The sequence below is a fragment of the Numida meleagris genome, chromosome 7 (genome assembly GCF_002078875.1).
Source record: "Numida meleagris isolate 19003 breed g44 Domestic line chromosome 7, NumMel1.0, whole genome shotgun sequence".
In the NCBI taxonomy this organism is placed as follows: domain Eukaryota; kingdom Metazoa; phylum Chordata; class Aves; order Galliformes; family Numididae; genus Numida; species Numida meleagris.
In genome coordinates, this window is record NC_034415.1 from 26,489,005 (window position 1) to 26,511,913 (window position 22,909).

General features: G+C 42.7%; 3 protein-coding genes across 14 annotated transcripts in view; 1 reads left to right on the forward strand and 2 right to left on the reverse strand.

Moving 5' to 3' along the window:
* The window catches only part of FGGY (FGGY carbohydrate kinase domain containing), a 291,340-nt gene that overhangs the window by 1,599 nt on the left and 266,832 nt on the right, over nt 1-22,909 (forward strand). The gene's annotated exons all lie outside the window — the stretch shown is intronic.
* Nucleotides 294-20,668, reverse strand: LOC110402805 (ankyrin-1-like). 12 transcript variants are annotated; one of them, XM_021405269.1, is made up of 5 exons: nt 20,110-20,668; nt 19,254-19,395; nt 12,341-12,412; nt 8,517-8,613; nt 294-8,140 (listed from the first exon to the last, which is right to left on the reverse strand). In XM_021405269.1, the coding sequence occupies exon 5, from the start codon at nt 2,570-2,572 to the stop codon at nt 314-316; it is 2,259 nt and encodes a 752-aa protein (XP_021260944.1). In that variant the 5' UTR covers nt 2,573-8,140; nt 8,517-8,613; nt 12,341-12,412; nt 19,254-19,395; nt 20,110-20,668; the 3' UTR covers nt 294-313. The 12 variants fall into 12 exon arrangements, with proteins under 12 accessions (XP_021260944.1, XP_021260938.1, XP_021260949.1 ...); XM_021405263.1 differs by having other exon boundaries at nt 11,239-12,412; XM_021405274.1 differs by lacking the exon at nt 12,341-12,412 and having other exon boundaries at nt 294-7,296.
* JUN (Jun proto-oncogene, AP-1 transcription factor subunit) lies at nt 20,948-22,435 on the reverse strand. The gene has a single exon (XM_021405314.1). It carries the CDS (start codon nt 22,245-22,247, stop codon nt 21,303-21,305), a length of 945 nt encoding a protein of 314 aa, XP_021260989.1. The 5' UTR covers nt 22,248-22,435; the 3' UTR covers nt 20,948-21,302.

Below are 22,909 nucleotides of genomic sequence, written 5' to 3' on the forward strand. Positions count from 1 at the left end.
AAAAATGTGGTGTTTAACTAAGCTATCTATGCAGACTCGAGTCATCATTTATACTACAGGAGGTCATACACAGTGCATTTAAGACTGCCACTTCTTAGGTCCCAGGTATGAGATTCATGAGAAAAGCAGACGAGTAATCAGTACTCCAAAGTTTGATGGGATGTTTAAGATCCCGTTTTCCATGGTCTCCTCTGATTACAAACTTAATTTGCCTGTCCTAATACAATTCTCAATCACACAGAGCCACAGCACTACGCAAATTACCTTAAAGAATGATTCTACATTTAAATTTATGAATGTTTCCTTTACATATTTATTTTATCATCAGCATTTTCTTTTTCAAAAGAGTGACAATTTGAGCCTGATTTTCTGTTTTGTTAAACTCTGCTACTTGCAGTGGGGTCTTTCTGAGGCTGTTAGCTGCTAGTAAATTGGCTTTTTCTCCTTGTGACCAGTTGGTGAGGGAATTTACAGCATGTAAGTGACCGGCCTTGCAAGCACAATGCAACGGAGTATCCTTATTGTTGTCTATAGCATTAATGGCTGCCCCATAGCTTAGTAATAGGTTTATCAACTCACTGTGCCCATATTCCGCTGCAATATGCAGTGCAGTCTTCCTCCAAACATTTCTGTCATCAATATTCTTATTTTTCCCTGATGTCAGTAGAATTTTTACAACCTCTGTGTTTCCTTTGACGGCTGCATAGTGCAAAGGAGTACATCCATCCATGTCCTTATCTCTGAGTCTGCCTTTTTTAGCTAGCAGAACTTGAACAATACTGAGATGGCCTCGCAGAGCTGCAGCATGCAGGGGCGTCTTTTTCTCCTTGTCTTGTGCATTGGGGTCAGCATTAGCATTCAGAAGCATCTCTACCATTGTTTTGTCTCCCCTTTCCGAAGCAAAATGTAAAGGTGATTTTGACTGCTTATCCTTTGCATTAACGTTGGCTTTGTGGTGCAACAGCTGCTGGGCAACATCAGCGTTACCTCTTTGACTTGCAGTATGCAAGGGAGTAACAAGCTCTTTAGTGACAGCATTAATTTTGGCCCCGGCGTTGACTAACGGGCCAACTAATGCTCCTTTGTTGTGCAGTGCAGCAACATGGAGTGGGGTTTCATCGCCCTGATTGGTCGCATTGGCCTCCATCCCTTTGCGCAGAAGCAGATTTGTGATGGAGACAGCCCCAGCCCGAACTGCCAAGTGCAAAGCTGTGTCTGAAGCGGGGGTCTTTATTCCCAAGTTTGCTCCCTTTTCAATTAGAACTTGTGCAGATTCAGCCTTGTCTGTTTCACATGCCAGGAGTAAAGGAGTGTACTGCATTTCATTGTAGGCATTTATATCTGTACCTCTGTCAACTAAAGCTGCTACAGTAGCATGCAGATTTTTCTGTACAGCTTTAAAAAGAGCTGACTTCATTACGTTCGATGGCAGATCTTTAGAATATTCTAGCAGTATTTTGAAGATGGATGGGTGGTTGCTGTTGAAGGCTCTTTCGGCCACGCTGGAATCAACACTGGCTCCAGCTTCCAGCAGTACTTTTGCAGTGTCTTCAAAGCCCTGAGAAACAGCATAACTGAGAGCAGTCTGTCCTCTCTTGTCCTTCCCATCGATGGAGGCACCACTCTTTAAAAGCATTTTTGCCAGGCTGCTTTCATCTTTAAGAGCTGCCATGTGCAAAAAGCTGCGCTTGTTCCCATTGCTTCTTGCCTCTTCTCTCAGGAACATCTTCAGTATGTGACTGTGGTTATTCTGTGCAGCCAAATGAAGTGGCGTCTTGCCTTCTTTATCCAAACTGTACATGTGAGCACCCCAGTGGAGAAGCACTTTGGCTGCATCACCATGGCCTTTCTCAGCAGCCCTGTGCAGGGCTGTTCTTCCTTTCTGGTCCGTCACGTCCAGCTTAGCACCTTTGCTGATCAAGTATTCCATTATGGTTAGGTGCCCCTCAGTGGCTGCAACATGCAGAAGGGTTTCATTTGAAGAGTTTAGTGCATTAATATCATCATCTTTTAATGTTTTCTCTAACTCTGAAAGATAACCCTTAGCAGCTGCGTCAAAGATGCCAATATCAGAATGATGTTTTCTAGGTTTTGCTGCTCTTGAAAGCTGAGTTTCTTTTCCTTTCTTCTTAGTAGCCCCTTCTTGTCTCTTTCTTCGAGGACTCTCTCTTTCTTGGTGCTGTTCACAGCTCTTTTCAAACCAAACCTTGTCTTTTTCAAGTAAGTATCCCACCAGTTGTCTTCTGGCATCTCTGATGCTTTCATTTACTTCACTGACATATTTCCTCATCTTGTTATAAAGCTTTGGCTCCACTTGCTTTAAACACGGATAGAAAAAGAGCCTGCAGGCTCGTTCACCTTGAGAAATCAGGATGTCTAAAACTCGAGAGTTCTTTTCTGTTCGTGTTCTGTAGAAACTCATGGCCATCATTTTTTCTGGGGCAAAGATGCCATTGTCTATGAGGCAGCTCAGAAGATGGTCGGGGTCATTTATGCCTTCTACTAGCTCTTCTCTTTTAGTTCTTAGGACTTCTATTGCATATGGATTGGTAAATAGGCCGGAGGAATGCATGCTCACCTTGATAAGCAAAATGAGAACGGAACTATTGTTTGATGTTAGAAGTTAAATATGAAGGTGCAAAGTTGGATCACATCACTGCATGCATTTTTTTCTTTTTTTTATAGAACTCTGAACCAGCATTAATTGTAGTTCAGTAATAAATCTTTGAAGAATGAGAAAGAGATCAAAACTCTCTCACCTTTAGGTTTGGTCGAAGTCCCTTGATCTCTGCTCTTCCTTAGCAACAAGTGAGGCTCAATAACAAAACAAAACCCAGCGATATATAAGGATATTCCATTTGGAAGGCTTCATCCAGGCTTTTTAGCCCAAATTTAGGGAGGAAAAGAAAGCTTTTGTGAAGCTGATATTTGAATAGCACGTATTGGTTTATCAGGCTCCTCTGGGCCAAGCTGTTTTTTGTAGGTTCCTAGCTGTCCAGGCTTTTAGACCTGACAAGAGAAAATGGACAGCATGGTTACTGTTGCCATGTTTGCATACTTGTATAGTGTTAAATGAAAGAGTACCCTTTGCCAGCCTGTAGGTGAAAACCCCGTCATGTAATGAAATAAAAACATGAAGATCTAGATAAAAATAAACTGTACAGGGCAGCTGATTGTAACAAGTGTTCCAGTCTTTCCAAGATGAGGCTTTGCTCCGTGAGCTGTATTTAACTTTAAGCCTGTCATTCTTGTGTCTGCTGTCTGTCTGGAGCATAATTCTTTCCCATGAAGTGGATCAAGGTGTGTACAAAACATTTAAAGTATAATTAAATGAGACTTCCAATCTGTGAGTACGCATAGTCTTCAGTGTGAGCGTAGTTTGAATCTAGCTGAAATTAATTTAACTTAGTGGTCTTAAAATCCCTCACGGAGAGGAGGAGATACAATAATAACCATCTACAGATTTGGAAAACAATTGAGAGAGAAATTGAGATGGCAGAGTTCTGTAAGAGCTGGAGCTGAGCACGGCGGGCGGTTGGGACTAGATGCTCCTTCAGGTCCCTCCAGCTCAAACCATTCTAGGAAAATGAGCTGTCAAGCTGACAGCTTCACCTTATTAAAGCAAACTGGAAATTTTGCCATCTGCGTCTTTCTTCTCTGCCTTTTCTATTGCATCCTGCTACCTTTGCTTGTATTTTCTTTAACAGTAGGCATAGGGTGACTGATGAGATTTTTGATTTATTTCTTTTTTATGAGTTGGCTTTATAAGCTGCATTGCAAAACTTATTCTATTTTATAAGCCAGATTGCAAAACTTATTCTAATTTATTTTTTTTTTAATTGAAGAAATAGCCAGGAAAGGCAAGACTTTCAATATAAGTTTTGAAAGCCAGCCAGTTACCAAGTCAGCAAACTGACCAGCCAATTTAAAAGCCCAGTAATTCCTCTGAAATGCAAAGAGGGGCACTGCACCAAGAATGGGTAAACCTCTGTCATTTAGTTAACCCTTGTTAACACATAACATGGAAAAGTGTGGTTGGTTGTAAGGAGTCAGGAGGACTGAATTGTGTTCCTAAATCTGCTAACGACTCAGCCTGTGACCTGCAAATTCTTTAGTCTTCAGATCTGACTCATCAAAGTACTTCAGATGTATCGGTGTCTTGAGTAAAGTAATAGCCCTTACTTAAAGTTTGCTCAGATTGGATTTTTATGTCTTCATTGTCATTGTTCCAATGCAAAATAGAGGTAGCAATACTTGACTGCGCTCAGAGGTAAGTTTTCAGTTCTATCAACGGAGAATGGTGAGTGCTAAGCAGCATCATTATTATAGATGGCACACACAGAAAATTGGAACTCCTGGAAAAAATTAAAACCATAAACTGTGATATTCTTTAAGAACCTGCTAGCATGGCAGTCATTTCCTAATGTGCAGAAATTGTGCTCATAAACCAGCAGGCACTAAAGGTGCAGTACCCATCCCTGGCCGTGGAGAGGGACAGCGGAACACTGTGCGTGTGCAAGGTCTACTTAGAGCCAGTGTAAGGCTTTTAGAAAATAGCATGCAGCCAATTGCTCGTTAGTAGATGCAGATCATAGTCTTCAAATCACAATTATGGATGTATTTTTTAAAAAGCTCTTTGCGTGGAGGTGACATGAGGAAATTCTCTGTTAAAACAAGGATCACGTTTGTCAAGCAAATATGGGAAGGTTGTTGTATGGATTAATGAGAGATTAATAACTGGCCATTTGAAGTATGCTTTTTTGTTTATATCTTTAAAACTTATTAACTCTACTTATTTGGCATATAAATGTTTTAGAGAAGGGAAATATATTAAGGTTCTGCATCTCTGCTCCTTTAATTAAGTGCATGAGACCACATGTGTGTCGGATCACCAGGAAGCTTTTCATTGAAAATCTGAATGGCAAAATTTCGTTTTACTCAGGCAGACCTTTGGCATTCAGTATTATCTTTTACACTTATTGGATGTCTGAGAGGCACAAGGAGATTGTTTTTTCCCTTGCAAAGTTCTTCACGGGTCAGTTAATAAAGCTCTATGAATGTATGGTTACATAGAAAAACATGGTTTATATAGATCTGTGCATATTCAGCACTGACTTTGTGGGAGGATACCGGAACAACGGGATTGTTTAGAGCAGGCCTGAAAAAGGGCAGGTGATGCTACTGATAGGAAAGATCTGCAGTTTGGCCTGTGCTGGCTGAATTTCCATCGGGGAGCATCAGGTGCCTGCTTGAACCCAGCTGTAGCTGCTCTGAGGGACGTGGCTCGAGCCACTTTGTTCATATGCAGAGTCTCAGGTTCGCTGCTTACATGTGTCCTTGGGCAAATCGCTTAATCTCTGTTCCCTGTTTACACAAGCATTAAAAAAGGAAATTTTTTTCTCCCTCACAGACATGTCCTGTGTGTTTATTAACAGTGGTGCAGCGCTTTGAAGTTACGGAGCGCTTTGAAGTTTTGGCCCTTTGAAGTATTGTTTTCTGACTTCTCAAAGATGAACATTTATTCCTTAAATTAACACGTGCCCGTGTTTTCGGGCTTATTTTATATTGCTATGTCATCATCGAGCATGCGTTTAATTTTCTTTATTTCAACGTCTCAAAGATGAAAGTGGCCAATAGTACACCTTGCATATTGTCTGATCACGGCCTCAGATGCAGCGCTGTGGGCCGGAGGATCCTGCAGAGGTCAGCCTTTCTCCAGCCTGCGCTAGGAACCTACCGCTGCGCTCACTGCCCTCTGCTGAAACCCAGCGACTGCCAGTAACTGCTTGTATTCCCCAGGGCTTTTTCTTGATAAAATTGATGGAAAGCCAAACGTGAATATCACGCTTTCACTCGCCGGGATATTTTCGTATTTCCCAATGTGTAGTTTAATTTCATTTAAGGCGATCGTTTGCAGTAATGCCAGCTGCTTATTGGAAACATATATTTGCTGTAGAATAACCAGTTTCTAAGAGATAGTAAAGCCAACATCATTATCTAAACATCATGACGGATGGGGAATATATCAGGGTAATCAAGGCATCATCATTAATAAAAACGGCTTGGGAATAAAGCTTTGTTTTGGATAACTGGAAATCTAAATGGGACCTGGCTGGCTGAGGTTGAACTATATTTAGGCATAGTTAGACTGAGAAGCAGCAGTGTGAGAAGTGTTCGTGGTGATGATTAGAGTGTACTTGACTTATTATATAACGCTGGAAGAGAAGTTGACTAGTCAGAACGTCTGCAAGAGAGAGAAAGCTCAGTTCTTAGTTTTGCATAAAGAGTAACTGCAGTGAATTAGGGAAGTCCAAAGGGGAGCTCTGGCACTGAGCAATCTTGTTTGTGTTTAGTCGGGTTTCTGTCAAGAGTAGACCGGGACACTTGGGGCCTTCCTGGTACTGGGAAGTCTGCGCTGGCAGGGATTTAAACACAGAGGACGTGTGCGCCAGCTGGGGCCTCCTGGAGGGAAGGGAAAGCTGATCCGTCCAGTCCTGTGTTCTGCACCTCAGCCTGGCACACCGGGTTCCCCTCTTATCTCCTCTGCAGCTCACGCGCCGCCCACCCCTAACTGCTCCTGCAGAGTCCCCTGTGCCAGGGCCCGTCCTTGAAGAGCTGCCTCGCAGACAGCACGGCTCCCCTGCCTTGTCCAATAGGCATGGATGCCTCCATGGTACTAAGTAAGAATACAACAGCTGATATAATAATTCAGATACTTTATTTCCAATACCAGGCACAAAAAGGTTGTCCTAACACTATACTATTTCCTCAACTGTAAACAGGCAAAGATCATGTTAAGTGCTGCATCTCTACAATGCAAAATGTTCTTTTTCCAAAGATTAACGTATTCTTTTCTGAAGTTCCAGTCCTGGAGTGACTGTAAGCAAGCAGTACCCATCAGTAACGTGCCCCTGGTGGCTTTACATGCTGATAGTGCAGACCATGTGTCCAGATTGAGCTGCAGACATGAAGCTTAATATACCTAAATCATCCAAAGTGAGGACTAGGATTGGTTTTTTTTTTGTTCAGTGTGAATTAGTGAATTTCCAGAAGAGTGACCAAACTACCTAGAAAGCTTTTTTTTTTTTTTTTTTTTTTTTTTTTTTTCTGTTTGGGTTTTTGAATAATCAGATCCAGGTATTTTTCCAAAACTTTCCATGGAATTACTTGCCAGGTGGTTTTCTGAGAAGCTACAGAGGGGAGGTAGGAGGAAAAAAGCTTTCTAATTCAGCTTCACAGAGCTCAGGGAAAGCAACGTTCTTGTTTCAAACCATAATGAAGAGAATAAAAGCTGCTCTGAAACAAACAGAGAAGTTGTTAGTACGATGGAGTTTACACAATGCAAAGGTCAAAAAGAAAAATGTATCATTTTTATGTCTGGTGAATTGTAGTATGCTTCTATACACACTTATTCTGCAGAAATCTTTACTGTCACAATGTTAATTTAAACTTAGAAACAAACCCTATTAGAAAGCATTTATGGAAAGTTGTTATTCAAATCATTAGCACTAAATGCGTATGATGGAGAAGTATAAAGTAACTAAACGCTGAGGCATCTTCAGGGATCAGCAAACTGGCTTTATTTTTTACTTTTTTCAAAACAAGCAGTTTTTTTTTTTTTTTTTTTTTTTTTTTTACATTTTACACAGACAGACCTGTGTGTTTTTGAGCTGGGAACACACACGTAGTCAGTGAAACCTTACAGAAGCAAATACTTTGTGAAAGTTCTTTAGCTGCCCTCCCCCCCCCGTAGTCATGGGGCTGCTCCCAGAAGGTGGCTATGGCAGTGCCACCAGGTCTCCCACAGAAGGCAGCTGCATGCAAGCAGAATATTGCTTGTACCTATTATAGAATGCTGTGGAGATTAATAGAGGCTAATGTCACTTTGAAAGGAAATAATGTTTTGCTCCATCATAAAGCAGATTTAATTGCTGTTATTTATTAAGTTATTACGGTTCGATGTCAGGCATCAGACGTAGCACAGACGTGTACCTAAACAATGTCTTGCCAGTGAGGTCTCCCCATGCACACACTGAAATTTTGCTCTCTCTGAGGAATCCACTTATGCATATAAATTTTATTTGTTGCGTCAACAGAATTTTCAAATCCATTTATTTTAGTTCCGTGGCTGTTGTTCTTCCTGAACGTGAAGAAATACGAAACTTTTGAATTGAGCACGGAAAACCATCTCAGTATTTTTTTATTCTGTTCAGAAAAACTATTTCATAATTACTCTGTAAAAAAACGCAGTGCATCTTTGGAGTCAGTGGTGATAAACGTGAGGTTCTAGTAACACCAGCAGTAGGGAAAAGCTACTGCTAAGAGCAAGTAGTAGTGACTGGGGCTCAGCTAATCCCCCTTCCAGCTGCGTGAAGGCAACTGAAGCACTTGGGCCTGGAAAAGCTTCCCTGCATCTCTTGATTTTACTATAGCTGTCACTTTAGTCCTCCCTGATTTTTATGTTTTTAATTACTTTTCATGTTCTAGCTTTGCTTCTTGCCTCTCTCCCTGTTTACCTTGAAAATGGTTCCTATATTCCCTGATCCCCGAGTTGTCCACTGTGAGTCCTTTAGGTTACTGTCTTGTCTTTGATACTTCTTTTGATCCAGAATTCTGTATTTAGAGAAATAGTAAGTTGGTATCAGTTATTTCATATTAAATAGCTAAAATAGCTTTCATTTAAATTCTGCTTATTAGTCATATATCTATTACCATTAGATCCTAGTTTTCTATCTAAATCTATCTATAGCAGTTTTCTGGTTTTTGGACAATTATTCAAGGGGCTTATTACACATCTTTTCTTTAATCATTTTTTCCCCTTTCTTTTATTTTCTGGAAATAAATACATACATATATACAAACCATTTCCATATATTTTTTTTTCCTTCTTTTTTTTCCCCGTTTACCCTAACTATGATTCAGTTGTACCCTGTCCTGGTCATCTAGTTAAAATCATCTTGTTTTTTATGAGTGTTTATGCTTGTTATACATCCAAATGAAGTATAGCAATGCTATCAAGTCACTGCCATGTATTGTTTCCTCCTTATTAGTGCTTTAGTCTCCACAATGCTGTAATTTGCTGAGCAACTTTTGTTCCATTTCACAGTATTTCACATTGGTGGAGGGCTTTCTGAGGCAGAGAGTTGATTTTTTCATGTTATCTGCTCTCTCCAATCCTCAGAGCTTCCCCTGTCCTTTGTGTGATCCCCCTGGCTTTGTCTGACTGTGTTGGTTCCCATCCCCTCTGTGTCTCCTTGTATGCCAGCATCTGTATTCTTAGCTCCAGTTTGGAAAGCGTGTAAGTCTGTGTTCAACTCTAGAGAGGTGCTTGAGCAGAGTGTAAGTTTTGAGTCTCAAGAGCTTTAGTAAAACACGAGCAGCTCCTATCTTGTTTTGAATTCAGTGCTATGCTTAAAAACGAAGGGACTGATTGCTGCACTGAATCAGGAGCTCTGCCTTCCTCCTGTCTGCTTCCATGAGAAACACCCTTGCTGATTTGGGTAGCTCCCTAAATCACAGAAGCCTGACAACTCCTTCAGATTCATGGCGTTTGCTTTCCTTGGCATATCCCAAAACATCCTTCTCTGTTCAGCTGCACCTGTGATATTCTGGCAGCGCTCTTTGTTCCCAAGCCATTATGTCTTCCTACTCAAATTTCCATTCAAAGAGTGATTCATCCAGCAGGGGAAAGGCATGACCTAGCTGCCCCCTCAGTTTCCATCCTTTTGCAAATCATGCACTGTCTCATCTGAACCAGAGCTTTCATCTCAGACTTCTTATTCCTTAAACTACTTCTTATTCCTTATTCCTTTAGTGCCCACTGTAAGCAGAGAAATGTTTGCTGTACTGATAGGCTTTCTTAAAGCCAGCTTTGGTCAGGAGAGCAATGGAAGTATATCAGCATGGATTTTCTTTCCTCTAGGAATGCCTTTTTTCGCAGCAGATGATTATGTATGGTTGTTACCTGTGCCAGAGCTACTCTGTGCACAAAGCATACGCTTGACTCATTATATCAGCATTCTTTTTTGTTTTTTTAATAATAGCTTTCATGCTTTTAATGATTGGTGCTAATGTCCAGCTGGAGAAAATTGCACACCTCTACCAAAAGCCACTGCAGAGCTGCTTACTCTTCAATCGTTCTTCCTAATACTTCTGCTGTCTTCCATTGTCCCCTGTGCTACTTTCCTCTTATTCCTTTGAACACTATATTAAACCTCTTTAAAGACTCCTCTTCCACCATTTTTCTTCTGTCATCAAATCCACCTATTTACTTCTGCCTCCTTTACTGTGCAGTAGAAGGGTTCCCTATTTGAGAAAGGGTTTTTGTTTCCTTGTTTGTTTGTTTGTTTGTTTGTTAGTTCTTATCCCCTTGCCTAAATAGCCATTGTGGCTTTACAGGACTCTCAGGGATAGATCTGGGACTCCTGCCAGCTGACACGGCTGTTGCTAAAGAGGGATCTAGAGCCATTGTAGCCTACCTGTAGGTCTGCTCTCTGCTGTTATGGTTCCCAGGGAAGCCAAGTCTTTGGCTCAATAGCACATAGCAGGGGGGTTGAAACTGGATGATCATTACAGTCCTTTTCAACCCAGGCCATTGTATGATTCTATATACTATAATATAAACAGAATAGTAATATTCCCTCTAGGGACTGTAAAAGACTCAGATTAAGGAACAAAAAGTGATTTTTAGGAAGTTCTTGCACAGTGAAGTAGATACAGTAAGAGAAGAGCCAGACAATCAACCTTCTTGTTCCCTTGCATCATAAGAGCAAGGAAAGCTTAGTTTCAACAAAAGTGTGAATATGGTACAGTGAAAATAAGATCAACATGACATCAAGAAATGAAAGGATATTGTTGTGACAGCTCAAACTATGTTAGCTTCATGTTTAATTCAGTAAAATACCACTATCTAAAATTTACCTGAAGCAGTCAGAGCTTACAACAGAATTCAGAGCAAACTTACTACAGACAATACAAAGTCTCTTGGCTAGAAATACTGGCAAATTTAGCTGTTTTGAGTTGGTACCTGTGTTCTTTTTTTTTTTTTTAGTCTTTTAAATAATAATAATTAATAAAACCATCCAATGTATTTTGTGTCCCAGGGGTTTGCTTTTTTGTTGGACAATTTTACAACAGGTTGCATTACTGTTACTTCAGTAGGACTTTCAGTTTTGCAGGGATTGGCACCAAACCCACCAGAATGGTGGTTTGCTTCCCCCCTTCCCCTCGTTTACTCACTGGCATAATTTCCATCCAACAAAGCTTTTCAAAAATAAGGAAGGAAAAGGCCTTCCTGTACAAGCTTCCTGTGGATCCCATCCAGATATAAAGGACTTGTGTAAACGCTTGGCAGGCAGTCCCAGCATATGCCACTTAGTGACTTCCTTTTTTTTTTCCTGCTGCCATACCACGTACAGCAAATGAATCTGAAATTCAGAGTAATTTTCATTCATTTTCGAATAAGAAATTCTAAATGGTAAATTTCCTATCTGAGTACAACGCCCACATTTTAAATTAAAAGTTTTGAATGCTGACAGCATTAGTCATAGGAAATCCTGTATGAACATCCAGCACTTAAGCTGGACCTTCCCCTAGATCACACCATAGAAGGAGTTTACAGGAAAACATTCTGTTACTTTTAAATACTCCATTGGTTTTAACCCTTTATATGCCATCTGGTGGAGCAGACTTTTTTTTTCTGAAGCCCATTTTCTTGTGTTCAAAATAGTGTTGGAAATCTATATATTTCAGTGCTATTTTTTTCTGTATTTTAATAATGTATCGGTAGGCTTCGATAGATGTGTATATATACACTGCCCTCTCCCACCCCCAAGCACTCCGCAGTGCATGGTATTCAGAAGGAAATACATTTGAAGAAAAACATGCTTTAGAATATTCTTTTGGATATCAGGGAACCTGCTTCTAACAGCAGGGCGGACAATTTCTTTATAATTGCACAGATATAGTTCATTATCATACCAATATATTACCTAAAATATTGTATACACTCTAAGTATTTTAAAATGTTTGCTGCCAAAGCTTGTTTTCACCGAAGCCCAGTAAGAGAAACAGGCTCTGCTGGGGCAGTCTGCTGCTTAACACATTACCTTGCCCAGCCCTCTGCCCTTGGACCAGAACTTCAGTACCAGCATGTGTTAGAGATTAAGGAACGGGCTTAAACCGTGATGCTGGAAGGACAAATATATTGATATGCACAGTGTATAGCTCAGTAAGATGGAAAGCTAAGAAAGGCAGCATCACTTTGTAAATTAAACCATAACATGGACAAGGCATGAAATAACATATGCGGCTATGTTGCATGGGATCAATTTCACGTTACCTGAGTGAACCAAATGTGATAGTTTTTTGCCTTTATTTACAAGAAGCCATCCCACAATGGTCGTTAAATCTCCTAAAAAAAAAAGCAATTCCAGTTTTCATTTTCGCAGAGTGGGAAAATCCCACACATGTTGAGCTATTGTGTAACAGCTGGCTTCAATTAAGGATTCAGGCTTCACGTTCTGGGATTCCTTTCTGGAGAATCAAAAAGTACCGAAATTCAAGATCAGGATGAGGCTCATGACACTGGGCATGGCCAGCATATATTAGGCAAATGAACTTGAAGAATCAGGTTTTTTGTAATGCTGAGAAGCCTTTCATAGCACTCCAGTTTTACATCAAAGTATAGCAATGTTTAAATATAGCTTAATGTATTTTAAGTAATGAATCAAAATATATTTTAGTATATAATCATTTATAGGCTTTAGAGTAGGCAAATACTGATGACTGGCAAAGAAATAAAAAGGTATTAAAGTACTCAGTATTAAAGAGCTTTACCTCTGTTCTGGCTCTTCTCATTAATTTAAACAGCCTTTAATATATCTGGGGGTTTCATCACTATAAACTCTCATTTTTTGTTGTATAGGTGAAAGTGACCATTTTTACTGGCTGCATGGAGACCTGCTGCTCGTTTTAACCTCTTACAGTGATCTGGTCTGACATGATATCAGCACAACCTTAGAAACAGCAAGGAGTTTGCTTCTATTTTTGTGTGTTAATTGCTAGATCTTGGTTGTTCCTGTTTCTGTGCAGTCGTGCAGGACAAGGAGTTCTATTTCTTCTCAGTGCCCTTCGATCGCTGCCCCCACAGAAGTTAGACTCTCCTAAAGAGGCAGGAGAAGGACGAGGCCAGCAATACTGTGCTGCTCACAGCTTGGCAGGCCTGCCCTTCATGGCTGCGCTGCACAGTACATTCCCAAAGGGGATAACATTAGCTTTTCCTTCTTAGATCAGATTGCAGACCTGTCAAAACACTTACAACTAAATTTCAGGAGAGAATGCCATAAGAAAGATGACAGAAAACCAGGCATTACCGTTCCTGAACTGAGATGCGTATGTTCTTAATTTGCAGCAGATTTGGGAATTGAGCTGTTTCTAACAAAAAAGACCAACTGCATAACATCTTTCATTCCCTGAGCTCATGATGTTGTTCCTTTCGTCATTTTGTTTTGTCATTGTTACCTTTTGGAGTTTGATTGGAAAAGTAACTGGCTTTGCAAATGGATACCATAGATACTAAGAGTAAGAGCATTCCATTAACCCAGATGCCACATCCAGCCCACAGGCACGTAACCGTGGAAGGAACAACAATTGACATTGAGCTAAAAAGCAAGCCTTTCTCATATTGCCAGCCTGGCATTTCCTGTGCAGTGAAAAACACAGAAGCAATTTCTGCACATAAGAATGATAAACAGTGAACAGAGGGGCCAGGGAAAATAGCTCGTAACCAGTTTTGGGTGTGCTGATATATTTTGTGAGTAAATTCAGAACGCACACGGAAGCCAACATCGGGAGCATGTGCAAGGAATTCCATTTATAAGACTTTGAATAATAACCTCACTGCCCTCTTAAATAATTTTAAATATATATGCACAAAGTTAGTCATCTCACAAAAAGCAGTTTCATAAGCAGGTATACTGAGGACTCACAGCTCTCGGTCAAGTTAATGGGCGCACGAAAATTGTTCTCTGTGAAAGTCAAGCCATGTTTTATAGCTTTGTCCATATGGGAAGTTGAGCTTGTTTAAACAAAAGCGTGAATTAAAATCAAGTTATAAAACTGGTGCAAGATCTGCCTGGGCAATTTTGTAGCATAATTTAAGTTGGGAAGAATGAACTTAAGAGTTCTGTCTCGATCTCTGCTAGTTTGGAGATGGCTAGTGATCCCCGTTTCTCAACGTCAGAAGAAAATATGGTTTTAAAAACATGTTTTCTTGCTGGTATTTCTCAGTGGTCTGATTTCCAGAACTGGTGGCAAATATAATCCAGAAGTCTCTAAGCAAGCTGAAATATTACAAGCCCAGCTGAATCTGCGTACGGAATGGTGGTCCACTTTTTCACAGCCCCGAGAACCGATGTAGTGGGAAGTTAGATAAAGATGTACCGCTTCCTGCAGAGCTGCACTGGAAAGATAGGGGTTAGAAAATCTCTGCTTAAAGGAGAAGGAAACTGGACAAAGACCACCGAATTCTGTTTATTTTCTGTCATTTAAAGAAGGAAACTTTGCTGTTAAGTTGCCAAGGGCTGGCTCTGGTCACCAATCTTGTTGCAGGCCAGCTGTGAACTCTCGTACCATCTCTCCCAAAGTCAGCTCTGCTTCGGGTATAGCTCTGTAGAGTTTTTATGTAGTTTGGTGAACAAAAGCACTTTCTTAATTTGAATATTCATATTTCAAACTTGTGTCTTTCAGTCAGAAAGCAAGGAGAACCAGCAATCTGTTTGACAGCAAATACAAACAAGAAAACTAGAGATGCGTTTTGCCTTGAGAATTTCGCTTCCTTTTCTCCCCTTTAGGTGTTTGGGTCAGACTCGTGGTGATTATTTGGTGTGATAAGGATCATCTCTTGACTGAGGCCCACACATACCATGGGAGGGTTTGTAATGAACCTTGCTTTTAATGACTTCTTGTAAGGAGTTTTGAACAGTTCTTTAGGAATACCTTGCTGTTTGCGTAGGGAAAAATAGTGTACTTCATGTGCGTGATGCAGTAGAATAAAATTTTACTTGAGGAAATTTATTCATCACTAACACGCAATAGTTCTTTGCAGTACTTTTCTGCTCAGTGGAAGGAAAAGCTTCCTTTTTTTCTAATCAGGTAAATCAGACCCAGGTTTCATCCTATCTGACCAGATGCTTTCTGGTTAAAGAACTAGACAGCTGAGTTACAGGCGCTCCTAGCTAGCTACTTAGTTTAGCCAGCTCACTCTCTGAAGATGCGTGTGCTTTTCTGTTAACTCCAAAGAGAGCTCACGGTGTCTCCTAAGTTAAAAAACTCAGAAGTCAGAAGTTAAACTGAATAAATCCCGACCCAGACCTTTGAAGCGTTATGGCTTTGTTTCGAGAAGAACTTTCCTTGTTTCACTTCTCAAGGTAAAACCAAAACAACAACCAGAGTTTGTATGGGGAGAGCAGCAGCTCACAGTTTTTACCGCTGTTACAAGTTCCAAAACTACTTTTGGACAGAAACTAAAATGAGCTTTTCATTCAAAAGCTGCCAAGATGCTTTGATTTGTGGTCACGCAGAGGTCAGAAACTTTGAAAATCTCCTGACTTGAAATAGGTAATCTCTGATTTTTGAGGTGCAAGACGGAACTTTTCAACCTCCCGATAATCCTTCTAGTGGACATTCAAAGTTTCTGAAGTTACTTCTTTTCAGTAGGGCTGCTCTCTGAATCACTTTATGAGTTTGAATAGCAACATTCAGTAGATGACTGCAACGTGCATGTTTTCATGTCCTGTTATCTGAGACAGGGAAGGACACATGGGGGAGTCATCGCCATTAATTTGGCATCCTGCATGCGAATTCAAAAAGAATAGTCCTGGATGCTGGGTTCTGAGCCCCTAGCGCCCTCTGAAATAGCTGTGGCTATTCTGTGATCACGGTGATGCGGGATCTCCCTACTTCTTGCAGGGATTGTTTTAAGAACTAAGCAAAGCTGCTAAAATTCGTGGATTTTAGAACATTTGCATGATAGCAGGTTTCATCTGAAGCCTCTTCTGGCTGCCACACCATCTAAGCAAAAGCTCGTTGCCGCAAGCCTCCTCCATGCAGCTTGTTCCAGCGCTGTTTGTTTTTGAGCTCCATCTGCTGGAATTGTGTCCCATTTCCCACATCTTTTGGTGTTATAATGCTGCCAAGTTTCACAGGAATTGTTTTAAATTTGAAAGAGAATAAAGAACAAAGGTCAGTTTGGAGGAGTTTCTAGCAAATTTTTGGTCCTTTTGTTTACGGATTTAACATAAAAATGGCCTGGAGAATTCAAGGCTCAAAACACAAAATAATTGTGTGACCAAGGAAAATAAATGTTAATTCTTCCTCTGCTCTTGTTCACAGAGTTAGTTCCTAGGAATTTTTTTTATAGATTTGGATTAATCACATCCGGTCCTATCAAGTTCTGCCTTAAGATTTCAAGAACAGGTTACTTTCTTCACTCATTTTTCTGAATCAGTTGCCCCCCCCTCTCCCCCCGATGTCTGTTCTTACTCTATAGCCAAGAAAATTATCATTGTTTTCAAAATGTAATTAACTTTTTTAAAAGCTCTGTTTTCCCATTGCAACTCTGTTTCTAGTACTTTGGAATATTTAAGGACAGAAGGGTCCTAGTTTGATTTACATAGTTCCATTGTTCCTTAACAAAAACGTACTGCAAAGAATAATGTGTGGAATTGGAAAAGAGGGCCCAGGCGTGCAGAAGTAGAGGCTATCATGGTAACTTAGATGATGACTTTTTACAAATTTTCTTTGTAGTAAGCACCAGCTCTTCTCAGAGAATATATTGTGATGGTCGTGTCAGCACTAATACGTGTGTGTGGAATTGGGATGGCCTCCACCCTCGGGTGCAGGCACTGGTGTTGGCAGTGTGTGTAGTTCGAAGAGACAAGCACGTCTCTGCACGGATCACCTTCCCACAAAGCAACCCACCTACATTTTCCTTTTCTTCAGCTGGAAGGTTAATACCATCTTCCCTCTCCCTGTCCCGTAGCTAATGTTACTACGACGTATTCTGTTTCATAATGGATTTGCGTATATGATAATTTCGAATATTATTCCTTGCTGTCTGTCTGCCCATTAGCAATACTTTGCATTCACTTATGTTGGTTTGCAACTTTCTTAATAGAGCAAACTTTGCCTGAACTGGTTTTAGGGTTTTAGTTTCTTTTTCTTGGTAACTCTACACTGTTACACTTGTCTTGGGGATAGGGAGGAAGAGATGGAAAGCAGAGAAGGCACTAGCCTTGGCATTAAAGATAAATGTTCTGGTTTTTCAGTTCTGCGTTGTGCTTCTCCTGGCCGTGGTTCACCTCGCTCCATGGTGTAACTCCTCCAGGATGCCCAAGCTTGCTCTGGCCTGAGCCGGTCCACCCACCTCCGCAGGCTGCTCAGTAACGCTGCCCAGCTAATAAACCTGGCTCAGGTTATTCCACGGGCACAGTGCCGTGCTGATCCAGCTGGACACACCTTCCACTTTTGCTGCTGGTTCGGGCTCCACACTGCACTGTGCAGTCTCTGCATGTGCTGCATGATGCTAGATAAGTGATGTAAGCCTGCTGTACAACTAACCTGGCTGCCTGCAAATTGGATTCTTTGCTTCCTTGGCAGTTGAGAGGATAAGGTCATTAATGCATATGCAGCAATGTACGTTATTGAAAGGCCTATTTACTTTTTCAGAAAGTAATTATTTTAATGGATTCCTTAGGGCTCTGCATGGGACAAAACTGTCAGTCTAGTTTTCACACTGGTTTAGAGGAACAGTGTCTGTATTTCTTGACAGGTTCCTATAAAACAAAGGAAGTTACAGCATCTCATCTCATCTCCATTGTTAAGTGGGTACGCGCTGCCTTACGCTGGTACTGGAGAGCTGTATTTTGAGGTCAGCATTTTTTTGACCTGCAGAGAATTGGGCAAGGGATGAAGGACTATGTCAACAACTGCTACTATGTTCAGAGATTAGAAGTGGCTGGCATCTAATTCTTTTGCACTAGAGTAACTTGGATTGTTACTATTATTTCTGTAGAGAGAAGTACTTGGGATTTAAGATTTTCCTATCCTCCTTGCAGTTCACTTCAGACCATGGGATAGAAGTGTGAGGAGCTGCTTGTTTTTGTGCAGACCCATGTTCTAATTGATATTTCTGTAACCCACACATGTTGTTCTGATTAGAGGCTCTTTGCCTAGGCATTTCGGCGTAGCCTGCCCTGTTTGAAACCCTGCCTTTTTCTGACTTCACTTCCTGAATCCGTTGACAACACTCACAGCCAAACAAAATACATGCTCACAATGCTGTTATTTGCAAAATATTCCCTTGTGAGTACAGCTGGGGCAACAAAAAGAGTTTCTAAATCTCAAAGAAAACGGACTTTTCCTTATAGAAGTGAGGCGCACAGCGCTTTAGGCAATTTTAATCTCAAGTGAAGTAGGTGTTAAAACTTTGCATTTCACCACGTATAAACGCATGCGTGTCTTTCATTACAGTCATGCTTATTGATCACCAAGTGATCTGGTAATACGCTAAGAGTGCCGAGCTTTCATCTATTCTGAAGTGAGCCAGACAGAAACGGGCTCACATCCCACCACGCCGTTTACAAAACAGGCAGAGGTGGAGGTAATATAAACTTACTTTGCCCCGTGTGAGGCTCGATCCTCAAATGAGACGTGGGATATAAGAAAGGATTCACGCTCCGTGCCCTCTTGTCTCCTTGGGAACCTGCGTGACTGGCACTGAAAGCCACCCCACGTCCTGGGCTGGGCCTGGGCAGGTAACTCTGTCCCAGACCGCCCCCTCAGGCTGCGCCCGCTGAACCAGCAGTGCTATTACTCAGGAACTTTTTTGCCAGTGCTACGGTACGTGGAACTGGAGAGAGAAAACTTCTAACTGCGGTGCTCGATGTCTGTGTGCGCGCATTAGGATAGGGTGGAGCGGACTGTCACTCAGCTGTATTTAATTAACATAATATTTTATATAATGTATTTATTTTTTGCGTAATTAGGTGATTAAGCAAAATGCTTGCGAGTAACATCTATTCCATAACCCAGCACTATGGAGAGTTAAACAGGCACCTTTGCAGGTAATTAATCTCCTTGCCCTGCTTATTTTGCTAGTTGGCACTTGCTTAAATCCCTGTAAAACCACACCCAGCAGTGCTGTGTATTATCCCTCTGCTGTCTATTCCTACATATGGTCAAAATCAACTTACCTTCCGGGTTGCTGACATCAGCAAAATGTGCTCTTGGCAAACGATGGTATCCTCCTAGTAACCCTTTGTTTGGTCGGTGTTGTTACAAGAGAGTATTCCTCTGACAGCAGCAAACAGCATCTAAACAGGGCTGGCCTCGACGCTTGGATTAGGGTGTAGAAGGATATCGCCACAATATCACATTTTAAGCATTAAAACAATCCCGTATGTGATAAAATCCATACAATATGGGCAGCAAAAAAAAAAAAAAAAAAGTTAGAAGATAATTCTGTGCTTCCTGTAAGGATCTGATCTTTGGATGTACAGCAGTTGGAAGTTTCAGGGTATCACTGTGCTGACAGTCTGATCTAGTCATTCTGTGACATGACCTTACACGACTGTCTCTGCAGGTCAATATTTGTCTTTTTTCCCTTAATATAGACCAGGACTGTCTACTCTAAAAATGCAGTGATGTTACTTCGCTAGTAGTTAGTCTGTAATATTTTCTGCTTCTGCTCTTGGCACTTTGGCCATCAGCATCAAGCAGGAGAACATCTGCTCTCCCTTCATAGATGTACTGACTGAGTGCAGCATGTTGAAAAGCGTGGTATCGAAATCATTCCCCCCCATGAGTTAAGTAGCATGTTTCTAAGGTATATGCTTACACTGTTATACTAAGAAACAAGATTATTTTCTTAAAAATACAAGTGCCAGAAAAGTTGCTACCGTGTCTTTTCAGTTCCTGCTAGGTTGTCTTCCTAGTTTTCCTATTGCTAAAGAGTTCAGAACTTGTAGTAACAGCTGAAAGGATTTCAAAGATAGAAAGTGCTATTTTTCCACCACCAACAGCATTTTCACAAATATTAACAAGGATTACCTCTTCCTGTGGAAAGAGCACGCAGGAATGAAGGTGAATATTTCTATTTTTGAAGTCTAGAGCACTTTTTTTTTTTTTAAAAAAAAAAAACACCAAGCAGCCTCTTGCCTGATCCTGCTTGAGGGCATTAGCTTAATAAAAAACATGCAAGAGCACAAGCAGCCAGTTACAAGTGCAGAGCAATTTCACACGCCAGCTTTCTAACCCTCCAGAGCCTGCCTAAAGTTGAAGTCAGCTGCCCCAGCAGGGCCACTACAATACACAGGCACTCCTCTCAGCTTAAGGTTAGCAACTGCAACTTCAAGACAACTCCAAAAGTTCTGTTTGTTTAGTGCTCGGGATCTGGTTTCCCTCCCCACCCCCACCCCCCCCAGTCTCCTCCTCACACGTTCTCCAGGACATGCCTGTAGTCACAGAGCAAGTTGAACATAATCCCTGTCCTTCAGAGTTCAGCATAAAGGGCATTTTCCTAACTCACGTACTGGCAAAAAAAAAAAAAAAAAAAGTGTGAGGAGGAAATGCATTTTAAGTATTTTATTTTTCTTAAATATAATAGAACCTTCTAGATCTTTTCCAGAAACAGAAACATTAAAAAAATTATACTTTATTACAAATGGTAAACTCAGAGTGCTAAAAAAAAGCCTCTTATTTACAAACAATACTGGGCAGTACCCAAATAAACAACATAAAAATAACTTACAAAGTCATGAAGTAGTTTATTGACATTAATCAACTTTCATAAAATAAAATAAAAAAGGATATGTACATACACCATTTACTTGAAGGCAGGCAGAACAGTTCTTGTTTGTTTATCAGCCTCCCACAAACCTCCCTCCCGTTTTTTTTTTTTTTTTTTTTTCTCTTAAGGAATACTACATAAAGCAATCTACAGTTTCTATTGCAGTTTAACCTTTAATACTGAATGATCATCGAATGTTAGGTCCATGCAGGTCTTGGTCAATGTTAAACGAAGATCTGACACCTCATCGGAGCAGGAGCAGCACTTCTCGGAGCGGTGCTGGCCGCTTCACCAACTCGAGCTGAAGGCTCGCCAGTCTTTCCACACATGCGCCTTGCAGAGCGCAGGCAGGACTCAGCCTCTCAGCTTCTACGGTGAGCTTTCCGCGCCTGCCGCTTTTGGTTTGTTGTCGAGTTATACCACGACATCGCAGTTCCTATTTAAGTCAGTCTCTTCAAAACGTTTGCAACTGTTGTGTTAGCATTAGCTGGCACCCGCTGTTGACATGGTTCATGACCTTCTGCTTAAGCTGTGCAACCTGTTCTCTGAGCATGTTGGCAGTGGATGCCAGCTCTGAGTTCTGGGCTTTCAAAGTTTTCACTTTTTCTTCCAACCTGGCAATCCTTTCCAACTTCCTTTTCCGGCATTTGGACGCCGCGATTCTGTTTCTCATGCGTTTTCTCTCGGCTTTGATTCTCTCCTGCGACTCCATGTCAATAGGGGACAGGGGAGGGGTTTCCCCCGGCATTTCAGGTACAGTCTGAGGCTCTTCCTTCAGAGCCTGAAGCCTGGGATGCTGCACGGGCATCTGGGGGTTTATGTGATGCTGCGGCGCGTAGCCCATGCCGTTGGCGTTGTAGTTGGGTGCGGAGTTGAGCGCGTTGGGGTTGAAGTTGCTGAGATTGGCGTACACCGGGGGCTCGCTGTGCAAACTCGTGTTGAAGCTGCCGCCGCCGGCCATGGAGGACACAGGTGCCATGCCACCGCTAACAGGTTGCGCGGCCGAGGTGACGCTGGGCAGCGTGTTCTGGTTGTGCAGTTCCGCCAGCGCTCTCACGAAGCCTTCGGCGAACCCCTCTTGCTCGTCGGTAACGTTCTTGGGGCAGAGGAACTGCGTCGGGGTCGGCGTGGTGGTGATTAACCCGTTGCTGGACTGGATGATGAGCCGCTCCAGCTCCGGGGAGGCCAGCTTCAGCAGCCCCACGTCGGGGGAGGTGAGGATGTCGGCGTTCTTGTTCCTCAGGTGCGGCTTCAGGCTGCTGGCCGGGTCGGACAGGTTCAGCGTCATGCTCTGCTTCAGCACCTTGGCGTTATTATATCCATAGCCGCCGCTCTCCGGCGGCGCGAAGCTGGCGTTCAGGGCATCCTCGTAGAAAGTAGGCTCCATCTTTGCACTCATAGAACAGAGCCCGCGGAGTGGCGCCGGGAGCCGCGGCAGCGCGCCGGAGCGTCCCGGCAGCCGCCCCACACCGCTCCCGGCCGCGGGGCTCGGGGGAAGGAGGGCGCGGAGCCTTACTTCTCGCCGGGACGCCGCCGCTCCTCCCGGCGCGGGCCGGGCCCGCCGGGCCTCGCTGGGGCTTCCCGGGCCGCCTCGCCGCGCTGCGCCGCCGCCGGGCCGGGCCGCGCCGTTCCTCCTGCCGCCGCAACCGCGAGTTACTCCCGGCTCCGCGCTGCCGCTCGGCTCGGCCCTGCCCGCTCTGGCGGCTGAGTCGCGCTGCCCGCCTGCCGCCCGCCCGCCCCGCGCTCTGAGCCCGCTCGCGGCGTGCAGCCCTTCACTTATCAGCGACCGAGCGCCCGCTAAAAATAGCCCATGATGTCACCCCGCGGGCTCCCCATTGGCTGCCGCCGCCTCTCCCGGGGGAGGCGGGCCGCTGGCCCGGCCCGGTGCATAGCAGCCGGTCGCCATGGCCACCCCGCCCCTAGAAGCTTCTCAGCGGCCGGCGCGGGGCCTTGTGGGATGAGGTAATGCTGGCGGCGGCCCGGGGCATTGTGGGCTGACGTATTGTTTTTGAATATCTGGTTACCGCGTCCCGAGCGCGAGCGGGGTTGGCCGCCGCCGGC

Coding starts and splice junctions, on each gene's coding strand:
- LOC110402805 (XM_021405274.1), bottom strand. CDS start 2,572: ATGCATTCCTCCGGCCTATTTACCAATCCATATGCAATAGAAGTCCTA.
- JUN (XM_021405314.1), bottom strand. CDS start 22,247: ATGAGTGCAAAGATGGAGCCTACTTTCTACGAGGATGCCCTGAACGCC.